Source organism: Falco rusticolus, chromosome 3 (assembly GCF_015220075.1).
Source record: "Falco rusticolus isolate bFalRus1 chromosome 3, bFalRus1.pri, whole genome shotgun sequence".
In the NCBI taxonomy this organism is placed as follows: Eukaryota; Metazoa; Chordata; class Aves; order Falconiformes; family Falconidae; genus Falco; species Falco rusticolus.
The window spans coordinates 58,025,460-58,051,327 of record NC_051189.1 but is presented as its reverse complement, the minus strand read 5'-3'; the positions used below and the strand labels follow the sequence as shown (position 1 = coordinate 58,051,327).

Genomic DNA, 25,868 nt, shown 5'->3' with positions numbered 1-25,868 from the left:
GTTACATGATGTCTGTTTTCTCCTACTCCAACTTCTGAAATTAAGGTTTTCAACTCTTGAAAAACTGAAATAAGATAAAGGGGATCTGGACCTAAATGTCTTTCCCTAATACCCACTCAAATACCAAAACCTTACTGAAAAAAAAAAAAAACAAACAAAAAACCACTCAGCCTTAAATGTCTGCAAGAAAACTGGCAAACTATTTAACTAAAATAGCTTTTTAATCAAATATCCATTATATTCTTCTACTGCAGCTTTGTCTAGGCAGGCAAGATAGTTTGTACAAACACTCTGACTTCCTTAATGTGTTAACTGAAATTAGAAGCATACTTGGATTATTTTAGGCTGTTCTCTAAATCTGGTTGTTTTTCCTAACCATAGCCATCCTTTTCTCTTTGGCACATACAGGTAAACCTTAAACCCATGACATGGTAATGGAACTTGGGTTGCATTTGTATCATCCCCTTGGGTTTTGCACATACAGGTGGCTGCCAGTACACAAATGAGCCGGTGGGTTTGTGGCACTCCCTGGGACTGCTGTGCCCCTGGTCTCTATGTGACAGCTCAACTTTCATTTTCTGCAACCAGAGTTTTTAAAAGGTGAAAGAGCTACTGAAAGGGTAGCGTGCTGTTTTTTAGTGGCTGCTCACTTTGGTGAGTGAGTGGAGCTCAGACTGGAAACTTCCTCCTGATCACATCATACAAACTGTGGGGCCAGAGCAATGCATTCAAAGCTCATCGTGGTACATACACGGTGTTTACATGTGCGAATAGGAAGCTTTGTGGTAAATTCATTGCAACCAGCTTGGCCTATTGTATCTAAATCATTTTAAGAAGCTTTGGGTTTAAAAGTATTGTACTTATGTCTGGGGTTATTGATAACAGAACTCAAGAATTCCAGAGTTATGGTGCCCACAGCAACTATATCTCATCATTGTAATTGCACCTATAAACTATAAAGTTAAATTTTACAGTATGTCTATTATTTAATAAAACTGTAAGTGTTCAGCTTGCCTGAATTATGGGTGCTGTATGAGCATTGTAACTTTACTCCCCTGACTTTTCCTTAGTTAAAGACACCAAGCTTAGCATTATACTACCATATTTTATTTAGTTCATTAAATATTAAATCACTAGTTTATTTTAATGAGAAAAAACACAGATCTTTAACTAAAGTATAATGTATGAAATATTAAACAGATTAAAGTGCATGTCCTCTGAGAATTCACAGATTCTTTACATACTCTGACTTATATATCTAATATCTGTCTGAAAACAGATCAGAAATACACTACTACAGGTTTTAAACTTCTGACTGAAGCCCAAGCATGTCACCAAAATATGAGCAGAGCTTGATTTTACTAAGCCTGTTCTTCTTTTTTGTACATGAGTTGTTTAAAAAGTCAAGGTTTTATAGCTGACAAGCATGAGCTGTAGTTTCCAAAATGTCTGTGAGAGATGGTATGAATATAGATTGTATTTTTTGTGTTTGATAATGCTATAGGCCTAGAACCAATGCAGGAATAAGATCTGAAAAAAAATATTATTCTCTGTCTGTCATGTCTGGAAGAAGAGTGTAAAATGCTCCATAGTTTTGTATGTCAAAAATCAAATTTGAAACCACTACCAACTTTTACTTTCATTTGCATTTTAGAAATGTTTACACACAAGGAAAGCATCAACTTTCCAGATCTGGGGTCTAGGCATAAACTTAGTAGCCACAGAATTGAAACATTGCTATTGCTTTTGCTTTCTTTTTTTTTTTTTCCCTTTTTTAACATGGAAACATATCAGAACCATGTATTCCATTCTCTTCCTCCACTGGATTCTGTTAGTACTTCGTACTCTCAGTCTGTAAAACTTCAGTTCTCAGTCAGAGTCTTATGATTCTTTAGGATGTTTTAATTGGTTTTAAATGTATTTATTTAATTACTTCCTATAGATGTGCAATTCTGCGTGACATTTTTCAGTAAGAAAACTGGACTTTGAAATATATTCTTGCCTTAAGGAACTTAGTTCTTGAAGCCCATGCAAATATCAAAAAGAAAAAAAAAAGAAAAAAAAGAAAAATAAAAAAATTAAAAATAATTCTAAAAAAAGAAATCAATGATAAAATTTGTGTGCTGCTGGAAGGTAAGATTTTAAATGTTTCACAGAAGTAGAGTTACCAGAGTCATTAACTGAAGGATATTTAAAGAACACGTGGAAATTAACTTTAAAAAGGCACAAGGGAAATAATTGGTTAAATAAAATGGGGGGCAACTGAGAAGGAAGTTTGAGCCCTGAGAAGGAAGACTGAGTCATAAGAAGAAATGTTGATAAAGATACAAATTAGAGTACACTTTCAGGATTAAATCTTAAGTCCTCTGAGGAAAATATCAGTGCTCCAAGTGAGTTTGTCAAGGCCAGGCTTGACCAAAAGAGATCTGGGACAAAAAAAAAAGAGCTTAGACTGAGCCCAAGAGGAAAGACGGACTTGTTTGAGCCTGGAAGTTCAAGGAAAGCCCTAAATCATGATGACAGTAGTGGGAAAAGGGTCAATAAAGGAAGGAAGTTGGCACGGTCTTGGTTTTGAAATCAGCAGGAAACAAAGTAATGGCATGACTTGTGAATAGTTTGGTTAATTAATTATAAATAGTAATAAGCCCATGAATACTTAGGACCATGAAATATCTCTGTTCCTTTGTATAGCAAAGTAGGATTTGGATTGCAGTTTATAGCAACATAGATTGACAAACTGCCATAAAAATTTAACCTACATTGAAATTAACATTTGAAAGGCCTTACAGCCTCTGATGTTTATAATGTTTGTAGTGGGAATCAATAGCTAAGCTGTTAGCAAACAGTCCAACATTTCCGTTTTGGTTGTCTAAACAAGCTAGCATGTCAATGCTCTGGCTGAAGTTTGGGAAGCAATGGATACATAAGATACTTAGCAGAAGTTAGATGTTGTTGAAGAACAAACTTTCCATAGAAAAGAGACAGTCAGTGATTATCCTGGTAGATGCTCATATTTGTAAGCTGCGGGATAAATTTTAGCAACCCAAAATTGAAACTTCTTGTTTAATATGACTTATGTTTCTGAGCATTGTAGTTATAGCTTGCTTTATAGAGTTGATTCACTAAGAATAATCAGAAAAGTAGCAAACTAAAAATTCACACATACATTTATTTAAATCTAACACAAAATATGTCTAACTAAAAAGCCCTTTGGTGGTTTCACTTTTACTATAAAAATGGGGCTTCTGCAAAATAACTTCAGGACAACTTCTTCAAGGACTCTGCTGCACTGTACGTTGTTTCTACCGTTACAGGAAAGAGAACAGTGTTGGTTTACAATGGTCAGAAGCCCCAGGAACAAAGGGAAAGGATGGGTGGGCAAGAGCACCATGCTCTTGTACTATCCTCTGCTATGTTCCAAAATGCCATGGCTGCACGTTCTGAGTGTTCCAGATTTCCAGTGCAAAGAAGGGACAGCACTTCCTTCAGATCAAGAGAAATAATGCACATCAATAAGAAGAAAAAGAAGGGAATAAAGAGTTGTATGGCTCAGGCACTCAGGCTAACGTAATTCAAAAGGAGGATCCCTGCAAGCTGGCAGGTGTTCAGTCACACTAATTATGCTATAGAAGCAATAGCAGTAGAATTTCACACTTGGAAACCTACTCTTGTGATGATTAGTACCTAGCTCCACTAATCTGAAATGTATCTTCAACCAAAGTCATCCTGGTGACTGTAGCTATGCACACTGTCTTAAAAGATTATGATATAGGGATTTGTATTTCATGTTTTGTGCCTCCCCAGAGGTGCTCAGTATGTTGAGCTGAACCAAAACCACACTGATCTGGTTTGTAAGCACTTTGAATAGAAACCACCAAAAAGCCAGATTTATCCAGCCCAGTGTTAGATCTAACTGAGGTTCCTATGTCAGCATGTTTGCTAGAAACTTCCCAGATAAGTAGTGGAAAATACCAAACAGCCCCAGAGGTTCTTGCGCCTACGCAGGGGGTGAAGCAGGCTGCTGCTGCAAACAGCAACCCACAGTCAAATTGGATTGAGGATGGGCTCTTGGCCACGAGAGTTTTAGTTACGGCTCTGTTGTGACTTAGCACGGTCAAGTATTGCTGTGCAATTACCTCAGGGTATGCTAATAAGGGAATTGGTTTTATCACTTCAGGTTCCTCAAGATGAATGGACTGGATACACTCCACGAGGGAAAGATGATGAGATTCCCTGCCGACGAATGCGTAGTGGCAGTTACATCAAAGCCATGGGGGATGATGACAGTGGAGACTCAGATACGAGTCCAAAGCCATCTCCAAAGATTGCTGCACGGAGAGAGAGCTATCTCAAGGCCACCCAGCCATCCCTTACAGAGCTCACCACCCTCAAGTAAGTCCATGTTTTACTACATCATACAGAGCGCTCCATTAAGACATGCAGTTTCTGTTCCTATTGGGTTCTACCTTCTAGGCACCAGTTAAGGAAAGTATTTAAACAAGTGTGTTTGGTCATAATTATTTTGCGTTGGGTTTTTTTCTGAACAACAGTAGATTTGGGAATGTATTTCCATGTTACTCTGGAAAGGGACCCCTACTGCCTGTGCTTTGAATTTGCCAAGTATTCCAACCTGTTAGTGTTGAGTATTCTGTTCTTTATAGGTCTGTTCTTTAAATACTTTCCTGAATTACAGCTTTGGCCTGCAAAAGCTTTGCATAATTGTATATTTATGTATACTCAACATGTGAAACTAGCCCTAAGCTAGTCTTTGCAACTCATCAGAGAGCATCTGACATTTAATTAAAAAGAACAATAACCATCTGAAAATAGACAAATCCAGGGTTTCCCTGTTCACTCAGAATTGCACTGTATTTTGTGGAGAAATATAACCAAAACTGAATTATTTTTTAATCATTTATGAAAGCTTTAGTCATGAGGAATGATGAATTTATGTTTTTTTACATGTCACTTTGTGGTTTTCTTTTATCTGTGCCTTTTAAAAGAACCACCCAGATTCTCATGAAAATTACACAAATGGACAATTTTGGTATTAGTGTTTTATTTTAAATTATTCCAAAATGGAGAGGGCCCCTAAAGCAAGAAAATAAATTCTATCCAGGAAAGAAAATAGTGTAGATTAAAATCAACAATTGTTTCTGTCTGTCTTCTGCAAAATTTGTAGCTATAATAGTGAATCATAGTTCAATGAACCAAAAATAACCTAATTTTAGTATAACTTGCCTAAGGCTGTAGCTTTAAAATGGAAAAAGAAGAGCTGCATCTCTTCTACCATCTGTGATTAGAGACAAAAGACTCCTCCTGCATTTCCCTCATTAATTTCCTCTCCTTCCTTGTTCTCCTCTACCCCATTTTTTTTTCCCAGAGACCTTATCTGAGAAATAGATTTTAGAGAAAAGTTTGATCCTTGTTAAGAATGTCGTGCTCTTGACATCAGTGATGAATAGACCAGAAGGAAAAAAACATGCTTATTGCAGCTCCCCAAAGAAACCTGCCTGACTTTGTCTCTGGGGAAGTCAGGAATTGCTTCTGCTCTGTCTTTCCATTAGTGTCCAAAGGAGAAAGCAGTCTCTTTCTGCAGGGATTTTCATAAGCTAGCTGGTACTTACTCAAGGGATCCAGTGATTCCTCTCATCATCCAGCAGGCTTTACCACATCCTTGTCTGAGCCAAAACCCTCCTCTGAGATCAGTTATTGCAATCTCTGCGAGGTGAACATAAATGTTACATACCACCACAAACTCCATAAAGCCGTGCTTTATGCATGGACACACTAACAGGCACAGAATTTATTCTTTTTGAGACTTTAGAAACATATGTTACATAGTTTTGTAATATATGTAATGTGGAGCACAGTGCATCACAGTAAGTGTCTTTGCTCTTGGTCATTTCTGTTCTCTGTAGATATGTGATTTGCAAAAGAAAATGGAATTATTAAAAATAAAAAGTCCTGCATGTCACTGTTCACCCACAGAGGATGTTAGATCAGAGGGGCTAGGCAGCAGAAGCTTTTAGGTTTAGCTTTCAAATTATTGCAATTCAGCAAAATGCTTGGTCAAATATGTCTTTTCACATGTTTTTAAAACCTTTCCTATTCAGGAAAGCTTTTAGGAGTATGCTTAATTTTAAGCTGCACTCTAAAATTCATGTAAGCTTAGGAGCTATGCAGAAGTAGGATGTAAATCACTGGGTAGAAGGAAGGGGGAAATGGGAAATGGTAGTAAAACAAAAAAGATGACAAAATATGAAATGGCTTCTCTTTTTCAATGACTTTTCAGCATAAACTGGCTGAATTATTTCTTTTAATCTATGATGATACTTTATAGAAATGTGTCTTCCTGGAAAAGCTTTCCACTTTCAGAGACAAATTCTATAATACATAATTACACATTGCTTTTACTCCTTTCTGCTGAACATGATAACTGGGGGGGGGGGGGGGGGGCAGGGCAGGCAGGCAGGTGAGAACTAGCCAAGTGTTTCCTGGGAATTGAAGTCTTCTGTTATGATGGGTCTTTTTTGCAGACTTCCTCATACTTTCTTAGTAGCGTGACTTGACCTTGACCATGACATTGCTTGTTCATCCCAGGGCTACCCTGATTACTCAAAGAGTTGTGATAGAGTTTTGCTGACGTGTTGGTCAGAGACTAAATTAGGGCCCCTGACTCACTGCATGTAGGTCATCAAGCAATTGTGTAATGTGTGATAACAAGTTACTTCCTTGGCTTATTGTTGACTTGAGTTCAATTTGCACCTGAATAGAGCATTGTGGAAATGAGCCAAAAGCCCCTCTAGTCAGCAGGCAGCCTTTTACTGACACTAGTGGACTTTCTAGCTGACCTAGCAGAACTTTATTAACACCTTAACGCTGAATGGTATTCCACTCCTCTAATTATGTTTTTTCTGTTAGTGAAGAACAAGGCACCTTGGGAAACTGGTGCTTCTAAGTGGTAATTGTCAGGGACCTTCTGCACTTCTGCTACTCTCTTTCTCTGTTTTCTCTGTATGCAGTCTCTAGCTGGCTTCACTTTCATCTTTGGCAGATCAAACAACTTAAGAACATGTTCCCTTTTGTTTTCACTGTTGGTTTTGAAGGGATTTTTCATCTTGTGGGACTTTTCCTCTCTGAGTACTTGAAGTCTAATATTGGTCTCATGACCCACGCTGTTCCTCCCACCTACCTACCTACGATTGCTCATGCACCTAGTCTTCTAAGAAAGGATTTTCATTATTACCAATGTTTCTTTTTATATAAGGAATAACTTTTGAACAGCACAACTGTGTCATGTCTCGTTTACATAATACAAATTTATTTTCCTGGGTTTGCTGAGGTTTTTTTCTTGCTATACCTTACAATCTCCCTCCTACAATATTTCTCCCATGCCATGGTATCCATGTGGTTACAGCACGTGTCAAATGCTGTGGTACCATTCTGAATAAAGCACAGCTTGCTGTGATCTTGAAATGCACACCTCCGCTGCAGCACTCTCATTATCCTACCGGGAAGTAAGCAGCTTTTTCTCTCTGTCTTGTTGGCAGTATCCTCTTGGTGTTTAATCTTTCAGCCTAGATAAACTGATCAGCTGGAAAAAAAGTGACATTTTCTTGCCCATTCCTGAAAAGTGGCAAAAGTTTCTCTTGCCCTTGTAAGCACATGGAAAACGGACTGGTTAGCTAACTTCTAAAGAAGGTGCAGACGACAGATAACTCTACTACAGCTGAGCTCAGATCAGGATATGTTTCTTCACTACCTATATGTACCTTGGTTATGCTTAGCCTGGTTTTCATTGGAAAAAAAGTATGCAATTACAACGTCCACATGCCAACCTGTCATCTCCACCTCCCAGTAACTTTTGAATCCATTGGCCAGCTTTAACCGAGTTCGCTAGAGAGACTGCAGTCTGGAAGGCACAAAGTTCCAGTAAACCTTATGACGATCTGTAGCTGAGTAAGGCAAAGAAAGATCTGCATCCATCCCTTATGATCTCTTGAGTGAGCAAAATAGCTAGTGAGCTAAAAGATGAGGAATTTGGGAGGGACTGGAAACTCTGGTTGAGGACAAGACGTCTAAGAGAGGGATCCTGTTACCATAGTTTTCCTACTTTTGCTGGCCCTCTTCCTCTACTCTACTGTACAAACACTCACCACTTAAAACATAGCTTCACATTCTGCTTCCTAACTCAATATTGCTGCTACTGTAGCGACTTCAGCCACTTGAGTCTTCTGCACAGCTGCTTTTTTTTTTCTTCTCCAAAATATTACAGTACTTAATGGTAATGTATTTGTGGACATTTTGCATGGGTTTTTTGGGTTATATACAGTTGCAGAATTGTTCCTTTGAATTAATATTTGATCATGCAAACTTTTTTCTGAGATGAATTGTACTCTGATCACCAGTATATTGACAGTTTCAATGATCTTGATACTTTGGACATGCATTTGTAGAACCTGCGTAAAAAGGAGAGAAGGAAGAATAGAAATCAGTTTTTTCTTAACAAATTTTTATTTTCAAGATATTCTAATAGAAACGTCGTGTTTTTCCAGTCATCTATGACGTGGAGAAACACAGTTATAAACACCTCAAACATTTTTTAATGGGCACCAAATTACACCACTGATGATGAAAGGAATGTGTGAGCATATAAGCAAAAAACATTAGGCATTTCTCCTTTTTATCCCATGGTAAAGAATTTGTCTGTGTAACTTCCACCATAGCTGCATCTATTCCTGTGATTTACTGCATAGATAAGTGATACTTAGAATAGAATAAACCAACCACTTCCTAACTTTAAAGTTTATCAGACACCTTTCAAAAATTATATCTCAAAATATGTGCATGTTATTTGTGTACATCCAGGCTTATTTTCTGTGTGCTAATACAAATAGCATGAGTACTTTATACTTATATGTTTATGGGACTCTGAAGATAAAATTGTCTTGAAAGCCTCTGCACTATTTTTCTCAACATCCTATAAAACCACAGTAAATAATCAAGCTCAATTAAGAGGCAGAATCTGGTAGCAAACAAAAACAGTGGAAAAAGCAAGAAGAAATGGGTAGATCTGATTTATACGTCCTGAATTCTAACTGTTCATCACCTGTCTGAGAAAGGATCAGATCAGTTCCTGGAGAACAAGCATTCAAACTAGGGTCAACCTAGATTACAAATCAAATCTTGTTAGAGTTGCAGGACCAGCTCTGCTAGGACTACTTGTAAAAAAAAAAATCTAGCCACCCCATTGTTACATAGTATAAGGTGTTTCAGATAGAAAATCCCTTTACACTTGTAAAAATAATACTCTCAAATAATTTTGTCTGATGGCAATTTGTGGTAATCAGGAGGAAAGGGGATATGCACGCATGGGCACATCCATATAGACTGATGGGATGATAAAGTGCATCATATGCACAGAGTGAATTAACGGTGAAATTGAATAATGCCTTTCAAACGTGGACTAACATGTATGAAAGGATGAGCAAAGGTCCAAAAGGTTTTTACACTAAAGACACAGCATGTTGCATGGCAAGGATGTTTTTAAATCTTATGAGCAAAGCTGGAGGTCATTATAGCTTTGGTTTTCCTATAGTGATGCAACACATGCATTTCCGTATGTAGAAATCTTCATGGCTTCTCAAACTGAAATATACAGTCTCTCAGAAAATCATGGATCAATATAAACTCTGGAGATGGTTCTCCCACTTTTTCAGCTTTTCACAAATGCTGTTCTTGGGAAGTGTCTGCACTGAGGGAAACGATAAGGGATGTAAGGATAATTGTAGCCTGACACATTGGCTAGGTTGTTGTGGCACTTGAGCAAACTGAATCTGATGTCCTTACACTGCATTTCACCATACAGTATGGTGTGAAATACGGTATGAAAACCATCTTGGTCTTAGGAATGAGGTCCTGTTTACCTTAGGCTATTTCTATATTACTATAACATGTTTCAAATTATCCCCAGAAAAAGGTGTTATATAAACAAAAGCATACTGCTTTTTTAAATGGAGGTGTTGTCCTCATTCTGCTAAAATTAATAAAAATGTCTCATTAACTTCACTGGCCCAGATCAGGGGTAGGGGGAAGGAAGAGGGACCATACAACGTGATGCAATACCTCATCTTCCTTATAGGGAGTATTTTTAGACACATGCAGGGAAGCTTGTTAATTTTCTTTCTTGTTGAGTGACTTTCAGTTAGGGAACAATGACTTTCCTTATTAGTACAAAAGGAATAAGTCTAATTAATCTTTTATTAGTGTTTCACAGTATGTTTCTCTTACATTTTCATCAGGTGTTTAGCTAGTGAAAGAATTATTTCTGTTTTCCTTGAGGTGTGTTTGCTTGAAGAGGGGTTTTTTTTGGCTTTCATATGAAAGAGAATAGAGCATCTCCATGAGGTTTGGACGTGCAGCCAGAGGAATAGTATTCTAGAAGTATTGTTGGCCTGGGTAGTAACTTTCCCAGTCTGCAGTTACTGATGCATGATATTATTACTTAGCTTTTTGTTCATATTATCGCAATTCCTTCTCTTTTTTCTTTGAAAGCTAGGGAGAAGCTTCAAACAGGTTTCTCACTTTTCAGGCTCATGTGTCAGGTATGATTAAGTTTAGTGAATAGTTTGTAAGTCAGAAGAAAATTTGAAAGGCAAGGCAATAAAAAATATATTTATTTTGAGGTAGTAAGTGAGTATACCTCTGAAGCCAATGGTTTCCTTAGGGCAGCTGACATCTATTTTGTGTACGTGATATTTAAGGAGCAGAGGATATAGATTTATTGAAGGAACTTTGACCTTGGAGCTTTTAATGAACAATTGCAACTTTCCACTGATGATAGATACATATAGCATGATCAGTCAGTTAATGCTTAATATCACTGATGGGCATGTGAGAAAGCTTGCGCCCCATGGCAGCATTTCTTCTGGGCTTTGTGTCCCCACACACAAAGATATGTACACCTTTACAGCACAGAAATGAACCTGCTCATCTCACTGTACAATCCTCTGTGGAGACAGGGCATTCCTACAGTTCGCTGTATAGCATGTAAGTAGGATGGGCACTCCTCCTGTGATGATCCTCACCAGTTTATCTTGCAATGAAACTGGGATGCCCTAGCTATTACAGTCTCACTGCTAGCAGACGTTGCTTATCCCCTCGTGAAACTTACCTTTCTGTCAGTCTACACCTAGCTCCATATGTCCCTGTGCCCTGTTATGTCAGTAATGTCACATTTGTATAAACAAAGTTATTTCCTGTTTCTCTAAGAGAAGAAGTCAGAATTTGGTTGTAATCTGTGACTTACACTACAGTTGTTGCCTGGCTTGTACTTTTACCTTTATTTGTTGAAATCTGAGGACATCAATTAAAATTAACTTACCCAAGAATAAACATCAGCCAAAAACAAAAAAAATACTTTAAATTTGCTAGTCAAAGTGTGATCTTTTGGCAATACTGGAGCAGATATTTCTGTTAAAGAAAAGCTGCAACTTCATTTAGATGATTGGCTTACTTGCAGAAATGGAAGTCCTTGTCCTGTATCTAGTCACGTGGCCCAGCTTTAAGCTTTATGTTACACATAGCTACAGATGGAAGTGTAAATTGTTAGCTTCTCTCAGTTAAATCCTGTAAACATTTATACATTTTAGAGAAAATTATTTTGGTGAGTGTAAGTCCACCCCATTGTCTGTTTTAAAAAGCAAGGTCTATCACTATACTTTATGGTTCAAATGGTCACTTCTAGGGCTTGCTTTAAGAAACACAATTATAATTACTGAACCAAGATGTGGTTTTCAGCCATCTCTTTCAGGGTATAGCTTTTACACAGCCAACCTGCGTATTTGCATGCAAAACTGGACTTGTTTATTTTTAGCCCTGCTTCTGCCCACCTATTTAAAATGCTGCCTCAGAAAGGAAGTTAATAATGTCCAGTGGGGACAGGAGAAGAAATGCTGCCTTAGAGTGCAAGGACATACACAAGCTATATGTTAGGAAAATTTTCCTAATGGTAATGATAGTTAGGCGCAGGAGTGCATTGCCAAGAGAAATCGCTTCACTGGACATTTTCAAGAAAAGGGTAGAAAATGTCTGCCAGGACAAATTTAGGTATTGCTGATCCTGCTTTAGGGTTGGAGGAGGGACAAAATGACCTCATGAAGACCCCTCCAGACCTCTCTTTTATGATTCTTTGTCTTTCTCAGGCTATGGAATATACCCACTGCCACTGTTCTTACTTCCTTAACTTTATTTTTAAATATAAAAATAAAATTCTCATCAGGACCAAATTATTCCTGAAGGCCTGCTGTTGAATAGTAAGTATAGATATCCCACCCACAGCAGTGCCGCATGTATTTTAAATGTTATTTCATTGCTAGCGTTTTGAAATTATGTTCCAACTGCTGCCAGCCATACCATGCTTGACTCTCGGTATGTGATCCTGTACTGTCTGGTTTAGCCTGCTAAGGGGAGCTCAGCTGATGTATTAAGTCTGCCATGCAGAAAATTCACAGGCATAGAATGAGATGTGCATTTGCACAAAATTCAGTCTGGAGTACTTAATGTCCAACATAACAAGACAAGCAAGCAGGCAACAATAATTAAGTTAATTATTCATAATAATTTTCTGTTCTGATCAGCCAGAAGTGCAATATTCTTTCACTGTGAAATGCTGGGGCCCCTTTAGATTAAAAATAGAAAAAGATAAAATAATGTATTTTGCTTTAGTTTCAATGTGAAATTACAAGACAATCAGTGTTGCAGACATGCTTTGGGATCTTCTGTTAATTTGCACCATGTTAGGGTGAGAGAAAGAGACATGAAAGTAATTGTGCTGCCCTCACAAATAAAAGTTACTGTTAATATCTAAGTCATGTTGATGCCCAGTCATTTGTTTCTTTTATTTTTTTGTGTTTGTATTACTGCTAAGATAGAGTAATTTTCAACTTATTTTGGTAATTCTTTGCTGACTTGGGTGCAGTATGGGATGAAGGTTAGGGGCAGGGTGCAGCAAAGAAAGCGTATGGCCCCTGGCAGCTAAGGTGCTGAAGTAGGGCAGCATCAAATACACTGTGCTCCCAGTGACACACGTGAGTGAAGGTTCACCTGAAGAGGCTTGACTTTTTAAAAACTCCTCTCCTCCTAATGAAGTTATAAATCTTTTCAGGAGAGGAGAAATTAGGGAAAATTCTTAAAGACTTTTTTACATTGTGCCTGCTTTCTTATTCATCATACACCACAAAGATAGAGAACTATCATACGATCACGGCTTGTGTTATATGCTGGTGTGAAAAACATATTCTTGTTGAAAGCACCTCTGCAGCAGCTGAGGTTCTGATTTTCTGTAAGAGATTGCTGCGGTTGCATCTATAATGGAGTTGCACAGCAATTTCCCATTCCCTTCCAAAGGGCTGTGCTACCTGACCAGGCTACACTCCAGCTGCCCAGCAGCTTTGCCTGCAGCAAACCCAGCGACCACAGAAAGCTCTGTTTTTGTCAGCCCGGAATGCCGGCAGCCACATCAAAGCACCCAAATCCTTCCCTTTATTTAAATGACATTGGAGTGGCAGCCATGCTTGGGTTGCATCTGTGCAGCTCTGCACTGTGACAGTGATGTATCATGCAGAAGGCAAGCTCAGGAGCTTTCAGGACTAGTATATAAATCTCACCAGTTTTACATCTGACAATTGCTATTGCAAATCTGTTCTAAGCCTTCATTACTCTACACTTGAAAGGAAACCTTGAAAAACATCTTTAGAAGGTAGACCTCCTTGGACTAGTTCTAAAACTGTTCACAGTTATTACTTCATCACACCAAAATAGGCATAATATAGACATTCATTAAAACTCTGTCTTGTAATAATCAATATTTGTTACTGTCTGCATAACAAAGATTGGAGAATGTACTAGAATGGAAAAAAGGTTTTTACTTCATTTATTACTTTTACTCTCTTTTTTCAAAACTTAAAACTGCTACTTTGCTTTTATCATATTTAGAGAAATAATTTGTTTCTGAACGTTGCATAAATCTCAAAACCAAGGATACATGCATAATGCAGTAAGCTTACAACCACTTTGGGTGAAATGGTGTCAATGACGATATCAACTGAGTCATGACTTCATCTCATAAAATTTATGTTTGTAGCAGTGATAGAAATTATATTTATAAAAGCTGGAATTTTTTATTTCAGGGGAGGTGGGGGGGACGACACACGACACAATTTCTGACTCTGAAAAGGTCTTTTTTCCTTATTCTAGTGGGATGTAGCCAACATGTCATTCAACCATCCTTGTGAAGTTGCAGTCAAAGATGTTGAAAATCTCAGAAACATTGGCACTGTCTAGTCAATAGGGTCCAATCTAAATGTCTAGCCATGGATTTCAGACTGGTGCAGGATCTGTTGGACTCATCTCAGTCATGTGGCTGTAAGAGCTGTGAGACAACAGGGATTTGGCAGAGATGTGTTGCTCAGACTTGTTTGAAATGCTGGTGAGTCAGGCTGTGCCACTGCAGTTGTTCAGTCATTTACTGTTGGGTAGATTGTCATTTCTGGCAGAGCAGTAACTCTCTGTCTATTACTTCCCCCCCCCCCCCCCCCCCCTACTTTGAGATCATTTGATTTGGGGCACAAGTTAACTGCTGTTTACCCATAATGAACGAATTTGCATTGAGAGGGAGTGAATGATGCCTTATTAAGGTAAGATGTTAGACTGACTGGCTGGAACAAATGTTAGCACTGTGTCACTATTTCTGTTGTCCCTTTCTCTTCTCTCTCTTTTTCTCTTTTTTAAGTGATTCCTTAATATTACTAAGTAATAATAATCAGTACTTAGCTAAGCATCCTTTTTTCCATTAGAAAAGCCAAGATTTGCATAAAGAATACCACATCTAGAGTCTTCGTCCCTTCACACAGTGACAGAATGACCTTCTGGCTATCAACTACTTCCATATTTCCACCTCCCCACTGCTTATTTTATTTTCTTTTTAAATGAATTTCACACCTTTGAAAATAATAACCGTGTAGCACTCTCTTCAGCTTTCATTTATTGTAGCCCTGATCCTAATACACTCTCCTGCTAAGATTTTCATCAGCGGTGATTTAATTACTAACCTTTTTCACTAGTCCTGTTACTAATATCATCCTTGTGAGTCTTTCACAGTTCTTTTATCCCACAGTTTCTAGTCCTGAGTAGAGCTGGTCCATTGCTAGCACTCATGGATCCTTCTCTTTGCATCCTTTTCTCACCGGGGAGGCATGCAGCTTGTGTTGGAAAATGGCTGTGCCTGCCTTCATTTTGGTGCTCCATTGCTGCCCCCATATACGTCGTAGTAGTTAGATGCACTCAGCCACGCTTCAAGCTGTCTTTGGAGTGCTTTCCTGGGCAACTGGGTTTGCTCACTGCTCCAGTTCTCCAGGCAGAAGCTGCCACAGCGGCTCGCAACCACAGCATGGCAGCCCAGGTGCTCTGGCCACCAACCAGCGGTCAGGCAGCCCTTGTGCATGGATTGCTCTGCAAACACACGTGAACACCAAGGAGGCTTTTTCCTATCAGCTTTAATTGTCCCTTCTCCAGAGAAGTTAATCTATTCCGTTACATCTCTGTGATGACTGCGGTATCTGGCCAAGTGTTTTGCCTCTGGCAGAAGGTTGACAAGCCCTCGTTTTCTATTGAAATTGCGTGTTATGACTATATTCCCTTCCCCTGTTCTCCGAATCAGTGTGTCCATATAATGGTAGCTTGTTATTTAATGTAACTAGCTCCCTTAAGGGCAACAGCCCAAAGAATAATAAAATAAATCATTTGAAGTTCATGCAAACAGTGAATCACCTGAACAGCTGTCTCTAAAAACAGAGCTGTAGTTTGCTGTTGATGTTGTAGAGATTCTTCATCTTTCGAATATGTTTTCAGATTATGTGTTGTATGTACCACCTTTAAATGATGTACATAATAGACAATAAAAAATTATATATAGAGGAAGAACCTTTATTTTGAAGAAATATTTTTAAAGAAGAGGGTGAAATAAAATTGACATGTAAAATAATACTTAAAACAGTGATTTTAGGACTTCCTGATGCTTATTTGCAAGTCTGTTTTACAATATTTTCAATTATAAATTTTTTTTTTTTATCTAATCCCATCTCATAAATAGAATATTTGTATTTCTAGAAAGAAAAAATAGAAATAGTCTTTTTTGTAGCCAAAATCAGGTAAAATCTTGCTTCTGAGTTTAATCTTACAGGTTTTGTTGTACTATCTTATATTTCACAATTACTCCCTAGGTGTTTCTTTCATTAACAGCACTGAAGTCAGCCACAGTGGGAAGTTTAGATCTGATCCAGGTTAGACCTGAGATGAATGGAAATCCCCTGCCCTGCTCCCTGGGCTACCCACTGCTCCCAGTACAGGCCTGAGATACCCTTCTGGGAGGGCGTCTCGCTCCATGGGGAGGTATGCGCTGTAACTCAAAATCAACACTGGGCTTTTTTCCCTAAGGTATGAGACTTCATTTGAATAAGGCACAGAAAAATAGTTGTCGGCTGTTTCTCTGAAAGTCCTTGGGAATACTGTGCAACTGGGATCTGGGTCCTCAGTACTGGATTCTGCAGTGGGTTGTTTACAAGTCTCAAGCGTAACGTTTAAAATCTGAGCTATGGAAGTTTTTTCTCCCCCCTGACAAAGTAGACACGAAGTTTTAAATGCCAGCCTCCTACCCAACACAATGGGATGATAACCTCTGCCATGAATTAATCAAGCTGCTTGTTAAAAACATTTTCTTGCCACTGTTCTCTCAAGTTCTTTTGAATTCAGGCAAATCTAACAGCTTTCTCTTTCATAAAATGATACACTAAGGTTAATTATAGTTCAGGAGCACTCTAAGGTATGATTTGGCTGCTCGGTGTTTCTCAGGTCTAAAAAGAGCATGAAGGGTGCACCTGGAACTAGTGCCTGGCTTGCCTTGTTCCCACAGGGAAAGGGAGGATCAGTTCAGCAATTAAAATGAAGGACAGAAATTGCAAAACTCCCAAGTGTGGTGCCCATTTTTCTGCCAGAGGGGAGCAGGGTGGTGGGAGACTCTGGCCCCTACATCTACATGCTGCACCCCCACGGCAGGTAGGATGTGGCCTTGGGAGCAGAGGCCAGGGAAGGAGTGCCAGGCGCCCCACCACTGCTGCTCCCTGCCTGGCCTCTTCCCAGCAGTGGGTATCAATGAGCCTCCAGCTCTGGGTAGAAAGGGATAATAAGACTCACCTCCTGCACATCGGAATGTCACAAGCATTGTTTCATTACAGTTAGTGCAGCAATTAAGTAGCCTTCTAAAGAGGCAGCAGAAATGCTAGTACAGTCATTGTTAGTCATTGCCCCCTTGCTCTTCACTCCTTTCTGCACTCCTGAAGCAAGGTTGGTGGCAGCATTTCCTTGTGCTCATGGAGATGCCTGGGAAGAGCCGCACCGCACTGCGTGAGCAGCGAGGCACAGCATGGGGAAGAAGTTAAGTCGTCCTTGTACTTCCCTGTACTGTACAGTACGGTATCCTGTACTGCATTCTGCAGCTGCAGAGGCTGGAGAGACCTCATCCAGGGACAGAAGGGTCAATTCTTCTCAACCGTGCTTCCCACGTGCATCCTGCTTCCAGGATGCTCTCCTCGCTTTTTCCACCTGCTGTACGTATTTGCTCTCCCCATGAAGTATGAAAGCCCAAAGGAGGAGCATGTGATTCCTAGGAGTAGCAATAACTCATGTTGCATTTTGCTGAGTCTGTTGAAACGCATAGGTACGATCTCATAAGTTGACACATCTCCCCCTCTCTTACCACCATGCAGCCCACACCCATTCCTAACATGTGTCCTAGAGGTGGTTCAGATACTTTCACAGGGGGTAAATGATAGATAGGCATCCTTCCCCTCAGCTAGTCCTACCTCTCCTCTTCCCTCTACGTCCTGCCTATGTACACTAACGCACAGCTTCCCACTCACTTCTCTATAAATTTTCTTTGTATTTCTTACCCTTCACACTATAGCAGAAGGGAATCTTAAAATGTTTTGGTTGTTGGTTGGTTTGGGTTTTTTACTGCCCATAGGGAAGGCCTTCATAGCTAGGGAAAAATCTTTTAATATATCTCAGAGCCTGAGCTGCCATGGTGTGTGCTACACAGAGAAGCAAGCACACCACACACGTTGAAGATCACAGCCTGGTTTGAGTGGAGGGGGTTCCCACTGTACGCTCTGTGCAAGCCTGTTCCTGGAAAACGTGAATTTTCTTGGTTAAAAGCCATTTGGAAGGCTTGGAGAAACATTTGTCTCCTGTTACTGTCTCCTGATTTCTCTTCTCTGGAGGGGGCAGACAGCCGCACGGATGGCAGCCTAATCACCCGCTAAGAGCACGGTGCTGCTGGGGACAGCAAAACCCACAAGAACAAGTGGAGGAGTGTTTTTCTACCTATGTTCCAAGCTCTTAGTGCACTCACAACAGATATTATCCATGAGCTTTCTACAATCTTTTTATGAAGGATATTGATCCGTTTCCTTCTGCTGAGTTTAAGTTTGGTTTTTTCCTGTTTGACAGAGCAGGACTGGGCCTGTTAATTTATGCAGAATTTGCCTAAACTGAGGGAAAAAACATAACTCAGACTTTCCCGTCAATAGACCTTCAGCAAAACTCTTAAGATTTGACCTGCTAAACATCTAGCAGTTACCTATCTAATTAATTACTTGCTTATCTTCAGATACAAACAGCTTTCTAATTTTATTTAGCGTTTTCCTGTTACTGAGTATCTGTTAGTTAGTTACTGTTAGTGAGTAGTGAGTGAATTGCTGTACACACAAAAACCTGCCTTCACATATCCAAATTGCTTTCTTCCTGCTATAGATGGATATTTAGCATAGTTACTGTAGTGAAAGGAGCAAGACTGGTAATACAGCCATAGAGAGTGTATTATTGTGTTGGGCTTCTCTTTGGTTTCTACTTTCAAATAGCTTTATTCTTAACAAATATGGAAGTTAATGTGTTTAGTAAGTTGTGAGTTTCTGTACAGAAGGAAAACTCTTTTTCCAGACCCAGTGCTGACCTGCCCTTTCTAATCACCAAGAAAAATACTTTCACTCATGAAAAACACATAAAAAAGCTTTAAATCCTACCATTTTTGTAATGATGTGCTGAATGTTATGAAAGCAAATTACCCAATGAATCCTAATTAATTGCAAATCAGGTCCACAAACGCTGTAAAAATCAGAATATATTCTAAGATATAATAGATGTGCACCATCTTTTTTATGTTTTGTTTCTTGAGTCCTTGAACTCTGTGTTTGTGTGCTTTCTTCACCAACTGTGAAAACTCGAGGATTTTTTCCTTTAACTGGAAAGATTTTGCAAGGCTCGTAAGATGAGCTTTAAGGAAAACGTAAAGCATTGCAGAAGCCTAATGAACAGCAATCATTGGCAGCACTAGATTGTTCCTCCCTCTAGTGGCTGGCTGGCTCCAGTTGGACTATATGGAGCTCTTTATTAACATCTCGAGGAATTACCCCATTAGTTTAGCTACTGGGAACTTACTTTTTCCACACTAGCATCCTCCAGCTCCCTGCCTGCTTGGTAATCCATGGTGCCTCTGTGTACATATCCGTCACTGTGTTACATGACCAGGCTTTCAGTTTTTCAAGTCCACATCTGTACAGTTTTCTCAAGCTTTCCCGGTCCCTTCTGTACATTATATTACATGTTTCACAGTAGCAGTCACATAAAGAATGCCACCCTGCCTCTGTTGCATTCTGTGATTCCACACGGTATATTACACCAAATCCAGGTAATTATCATAGCTGATCTCTGATGTATGCTAAACAGAAAAAGTTATGAATTCGAGGTGGCTTAGTTTGTCTAGTCATGGTGAAATACTGGGAACTGTGTTTGGACAGTGAGCAGGACATTCGTGCTTCCCCCGTCTGCCTGGATGTGTCGGTGCATGCCCATACGCCAGTGGGTAGCTCAGGCATGTTCATGTCATTGAAAGAGACAGAACACATCCCTTTGTGAGGAGTTCAAGAAAATGTAAAGGTGTTGCAGAGCTGGAATGTCTGGCTTAATTTTCCCTAGCAGTGTCCCCAATCTACTTAGTCAGAAGGACAAAGTGTGGTGGGTTGACAATTGGCCCTTACCTGGCACATCCGTATCTTATTGTCAGGACCCTGCGCAGACCTTCGAAGGCAGCCCTACACATCCCACCTGCAGGCAAAGACATGCTGGTGTTCAAACGTCGTCAGACAGGTCTCTGCCCTGTTGCTCCTGACAATAACATATGGATTAATATCTTATCATAATGTGTCTGTTTTCTTAATCAAGGTGACTAAAAAACTGAGCAGTAAAAATAGCCGCTATAAGTACAACAGCCTTTTAAGGAAGGGGTCATCTAAGGAAGAGGATGCTTACTCACGCAACGTGATTAAATTGTGTTACTTCATGAGTAAAATTGCAGCCCACTCATAAGAGTTGTGAGACTTGAGAACATAACATAGGTTTCACTACACTTTGCTTAAAATTGACATTTTAGGCATTAAACTTCTCCATAGCTCACTGAAGTTTTATGATGCTGGAGATCTTTTGAAAGAGTTCTGTCTTACCTCAGCAAAACCATTGGCTTGAGATGATACCATAAATCATCATCCACAGCCAATAATAGTTTTAATAGAAAAATGCATTTCTTCTAAAGTACTTTTTGACCATCACACCAAACATTCTTTACTCTTTATTAACCAGCTGTTCCGCTTCATGTACAATATCTGTCTCTGGGGCTGAAGTTTATTATTTCAATCATTCTGTCACCTTTGCCTCCAGAAATATAATAAAAAACATGGTGCCACTAATCTCTTCCATCGAAAAACCTCAGTCATGTCTGCTAACTTTAATTCAGCATCACAAAGCCACTTGAGAGGTGCTGTAGGGAAGTATTAACATACCTGTTTTCTGGTTGTGAGAATTTGTATGACTTCTCCTCCAGGTCACACAGCAAATTTCTGTCAACACTGAAATCCGAACCCATGAGTCACAGTCTGTTGCCTGTGGTTTTAAATGCCAGGTAGAAGTTATTTATCCAGAAAAATTTACAGTTTCTTTTTCCTTTTTTTTCCCTCTCTGCTATGGTGTTTTAAACAAAAGCACAGATATCCAGGTGTTTTCATCTTCTGAGCAGGACAGAAGGCCATCTTCAGCTTGACCACGTATCCTACTATTGTGTTCTGAAACGGAAAGGGAGGTTTCTTAACTCATTCATAAGTAGTAGGTTGTTTTGTGATTTATATGGGATAGAGAGCACACTACTAGTCAGTCCTCTGTAAGGAACTAGCTTTGTTCCTTTCCCTGTGCAAACACAGATATTTGGGCATTTTTTCTACTTGTCATCTGAACTTGCTGGATTTTTTTTTTGCTTTAATTTTTCATTTGAAAAGAGCAGTGTACCAATTCAGTAAACCGCATATTTTAATTCTAAGTATGATAATTAAATTCAAGTAAATATTTGGAAATACTTAAAGCCAGCTGACTTTTGCAGGGGTTAAGGCTTTGTTGTAGTTTAACCCCAACTGGTAACCAAGCACCACGCAGCCACTTGCTCACTCCCCCTCACCCAGAGGGATGGGAAGGAGAATCAGAAAGGAATGTAAAACTCAGGGGCTGAGATAACAACAATTTAATAGGTAAAGCTAAAAGCTACGCATGCGAGCAAAGCAAAGCAAGGAATTCATTCACCATTTCCCATGGGCAGGCAGGTGCTCAGCCATCCCCAGGAAAGCCGGGCTCCATCACATGTAACAGTTACTCGGGAGGACAAATGCCATAATGCCAAATATCCCCACCTTCCTTCTTCTTCCCCCAGCTTATATACTCAAGATGATGTCATATGGTATGGAATGTCTCTGGCTAGTTTGAGTCACCTGTCCTGGCTGTGTCCCCCTGCAGTTTCCCATGTTCCTCCAGCCCTCTCGCTGGCAGGGCCCAAGAAACCAAAAAGTCCTTGATTTAGTATAAACATCACCCAGCAATAACTAAAAACACCAGTGTGCTATCAACGTTGTTCTCACATCATAACCAAAACACAGCACTGCACTAACTACAAAGAAGAAAATTAACTTTATCCCAGCTGAAACCAGGACAGGCTTTCTTCCTTTGAAATGAGGTGTACAACCCCTTTGAAAATTCTCAACCCTGAAGAACATCCACTCTTCAGAAATATTTTTTATGTTCTCATTGTCTTCATCTGAATCATTGCACTTGACACTAACAGCATGATGAATGGCATGATAACTTGTTGTCCATTTCTTTATTCCCAGACCCAAATAAATGTTTCAGGGTGTATGTGTTTCATGTGATCAAAAGATAACTACTTTAAACAATTGGGGAAAAAAAGTTCCTTTTCAGTTCCCAGCAGGATTTTGCATTATTTTGCAGGTTTCTTGAGACATTTTTTTCCTTTGTTCTTTCATACTCCAAAATACAGATAGCTCTGCTTTATCAGGATTCATTCTGTACAAGTTTGGCCCAACAATAGCCTATAACACAGAAGGCATCTGTTTTTTAAAAAAGAAGAAAAAAATCTAATAATGTGTCTTAAGCATAATTTTATATCTTTTGAGCAAACTTGTATTTATCAGAAAAGTTTTATTAATAGAAATCAACTGCAGGCTCCCACCTTGAGGTATGCTTTGGGCCTGTTTATAAAAGCATTGACATGCCAACTTGTCCAGACCACTATCTATATTTTTTTATTATTTATTTATTTATTTATTTATCTGTTTAATATATACACCTGAAATAACAGGTTATCACTTCATGTTGTATCTCTATACAGCAGAAAAGTCTTTTTGTAATCACTGCAAAACAAAACCAGAAAGACTTCGGAATGGAGAGATAGAATTATAAGATACACATGGATAACTGAGTTTTTAGAATGAACTGGGTTTGTTTTGTTGGATTTCTTTTGATGTAAACGCACCTGAAGGAAAAGTGGTAGCAGCTCCTTTTTTCTGAGGAATAGCTCTGGTAAAGTTACATGGAAGGAAAGTCTCCCTGCTCCTGGGGTATCACTTTTGCTGTGCAAGATCAGTGATAAAAGGGAAAATCCCCCAGAGCAGCACACTGTTGCCCAGAGAATCAGCAGAGAATTTGCTAGAAACCCTACTGCACATCATTATTTTTTAATTTACTTATATTCTAGACAGTACTTTAAATAAAAATATGGAATACAAGTTATTATTTCCAGCTTTGGTATGACAGAAGAAGATGCAGGGTTTTATCTTAGTGGTAACTCCCAGTTGAACAGTTTCCCCCAGAGCCTTTGCTTTTTTATCAGGAAGAGACAGCTGCAAGTCATATCTGAGCTCCAAGCTATACTTATCCAGACACAGCTCAAGAAACTGCCTGTAGAGTTATCCAGTAGGTCACTGCTCTGTCTTATCAACCCCCTCTCAACCCCTGCACTTTCAGGAGTAGCTGGATTCTCACAGGTGTCTGCAGAGAAGCAAAATGTAGTAAGATAGAAGTACTTGTTTAGAAAAAAAGAAAAAGCAGTCTTCTCTTCAGGCATTTTAAACCGCTTAGCGTCCTTCAAGTACAAACCAGCTAAAACAGAGGATACTGAAATAGCCGCTTAGTAAGAGTATGCATATGATTTTTCAAAATGAACCCATCAAGAGGCATGAGGAGAGAAAATCCACAGTCACCACCAGTGCATATTACAGTCCAGGTCAACAATTTGCTGGTGGTATCAGGAAATAAAGCGTGCCCACAATGGGTGACGTATCATTGTAATTGCCAGGTAGCATGCTTTGCCCTGTGTTGAATCTTGCTTTCTCAGTCATTCATTTGGAGGTAGCGCTGTTAATCAGAGATGTAAGAAGGTGAGCTCAGTCCCTTAGCTCAGTCGGCTTTGGGATTTTTCCCTTCTCCATAAAACTGAGTTAACATAGTTACTAGCCTCGCCTCCTTGTTGCTTTAAAATGTACTTCCTTTCCAGAGTTTCTCCAGTAGTTTGGTTTGTGTTGCACAACTGTACAGATGGTGTTGAATCTGCTTTTTCCATTTGTTTTTAGTAGGTAACTGAAACTTTTGAAATGGCAGAAGACTGAATAGGGGGTGAAAAAATGCTGCATATGTAAAATGCATTTATGGAAAATGCAGGTGGCTGCGTATTTATGCGAAGGTGTAATGAAGCTGACTTGCAAAACTAAGATGTGTTCCTCACCAGGAGATGTTTATACAGATCTAGCCCGGATATTTGAAATGTCTTTTGGAACTAGGTGGTACAGAAGCAGGCACGTGGCTGGGCCTGCAGGCTTATGTCCATGCAGTGTGTGGGTAACCATCACCTAGTTTCAGGTCCATGTGGAGTTGAGGACACTGAACACTGAAAACTCATTGCAATTTGTCAGGAAAAATTGCTATTAAATAAACACAGCAGTAACATTCAAGAGGAAATAGGTTTTTTAGTATTTACCTAGAAAACATTATTCATAGGTAAATACTGCCCAATATTGTAACTTGGAGCAGCACAGGAGGACTTTCAGCTTCAGGAATTTTGCCCAGAAGATGCCTTTTAGCAGAGCTGGAGCACTATCCTCCCACTCCCTGGAGCAAGCCAGGGCTGCTGCATAAATCGCGGTGCTAAGCAGGGAGGGCTGGCTGTGCAGCCAGCTCAGCACACAGCCAGGTGACATTCCTGAAAAGTAACTGCTTTCCTCCTGCGGTTTGGCAGAGAGATGTAATTCTTGGGTTTTCCCACTGACAGAAGTAATCAAACTTTTAAAGTAGGAATCGGGGAGACCTGAAAATTAAATTAAGCAGGTGAGGGCCAAGCTTGTGGAGACTGATTTTTTTTGTAGAATAACACAAGGACTGCAATGGGATATCTTGATCCCAGATATCCTGGGGTTAAAATAAAGAAATAAATTTTTAAAAAGCTGTCTGTAAGTATTCAGAGTAGGAATAAACTTATTAATACAAAGACGTTCAAACTTCTCCATTTGACGAATGCATGAGGAAGTGCAGATCCACAGGTGTGCAAGAGGATGGTTTGAGTATGTTACCGGACAGCTGAGAGGAGGAAAATGACAGTGTGATTTGACTCACTTGTGATAATAGCAGCACTCATGGAAGTGGCAGTGAAGTGGTCTGTGTCCAGCACCAAAAGCTATGCCTGAGCAGTCCTGGAGGCATCTCCTTCCCTCCTTCTCGGGGGGCTCACCCTCAAACACGTGCTCACAGGTGGCTGGCTGGCAGACCGAAATGCTTGAATTACTAAAATAAGTCTTTCATCTGAGCTGACTGTGGATGACTTTTGAGTCTTACTCGTGGGGAGAGGTGGCACTGAAGTAGCCAAGAACATGAAGTGATGTGGGATCAGGTGGGCAAGCCTGGCCTCACCAAGGAGAGCTGAAGGAGTGTCTTCTGCAGGAAGGAAGGTTTGACTTTTGTGCCAGCGAAGAGAGAATTCATCAAAGCAGTGGTGAAAGGCTTTAACAGGTAGAGCAGCAAAGGATTCATCCTTATGCCAGCAGGGGCCAAAGGGCTGCAGGCAGGGCTGCAGGCACGACTGACCTGCTCAGGCCCTCAGGCACTGTTCGTTCTTTGCACTATACCTGTTAGGAGGCAAGAGCTTTTCCAGCTTAGTTAAATCTATCTCTCTGCTGGTGAGCAGCACGTGGTCCTGAGATTATTAGTGCCAGCCCAAAGGAGACTCGTGCTGAAAAGGCAAGAGCCTTGCATCTCGTGTTTGGTCTAGGCTCAGACATTTTTTCCATAAGCAAGGATCTCCAAAAACCTGTTTGAGCATATACTTAGTACGATTGGCAATAGGGGCGACATTAAGGCCCATAGCTTTCCTC

At 39.7% G+C, this 25,868-nt stretch overlaps 1 protein-coding gene across 3 annotated transcripts in view; it reads left to right on the top strand.

Moving 5' to 3' along the window:
• The window catches only part of DLGAP1 (DLG associated protein 1), a 432,610-nt gene that overhangs the window by 297,538 nt on the left and 109,204 nt on the right, over positions 1-25,868 (top strand). For all 3 annotated transcript variants that reach the window (XM_037381359.1, XM_037381360.1, XM_037381361.1), the window contains one exon: positions 4,178-4,392. In XM_037381359.1, the coding sequence (XP_037237256.1) occupies positions 4,178-4,392 (215 nt within the window). The remainder of the gene's footprint in view (positions 1-4,177; positions 4,393-25,868) is intronic.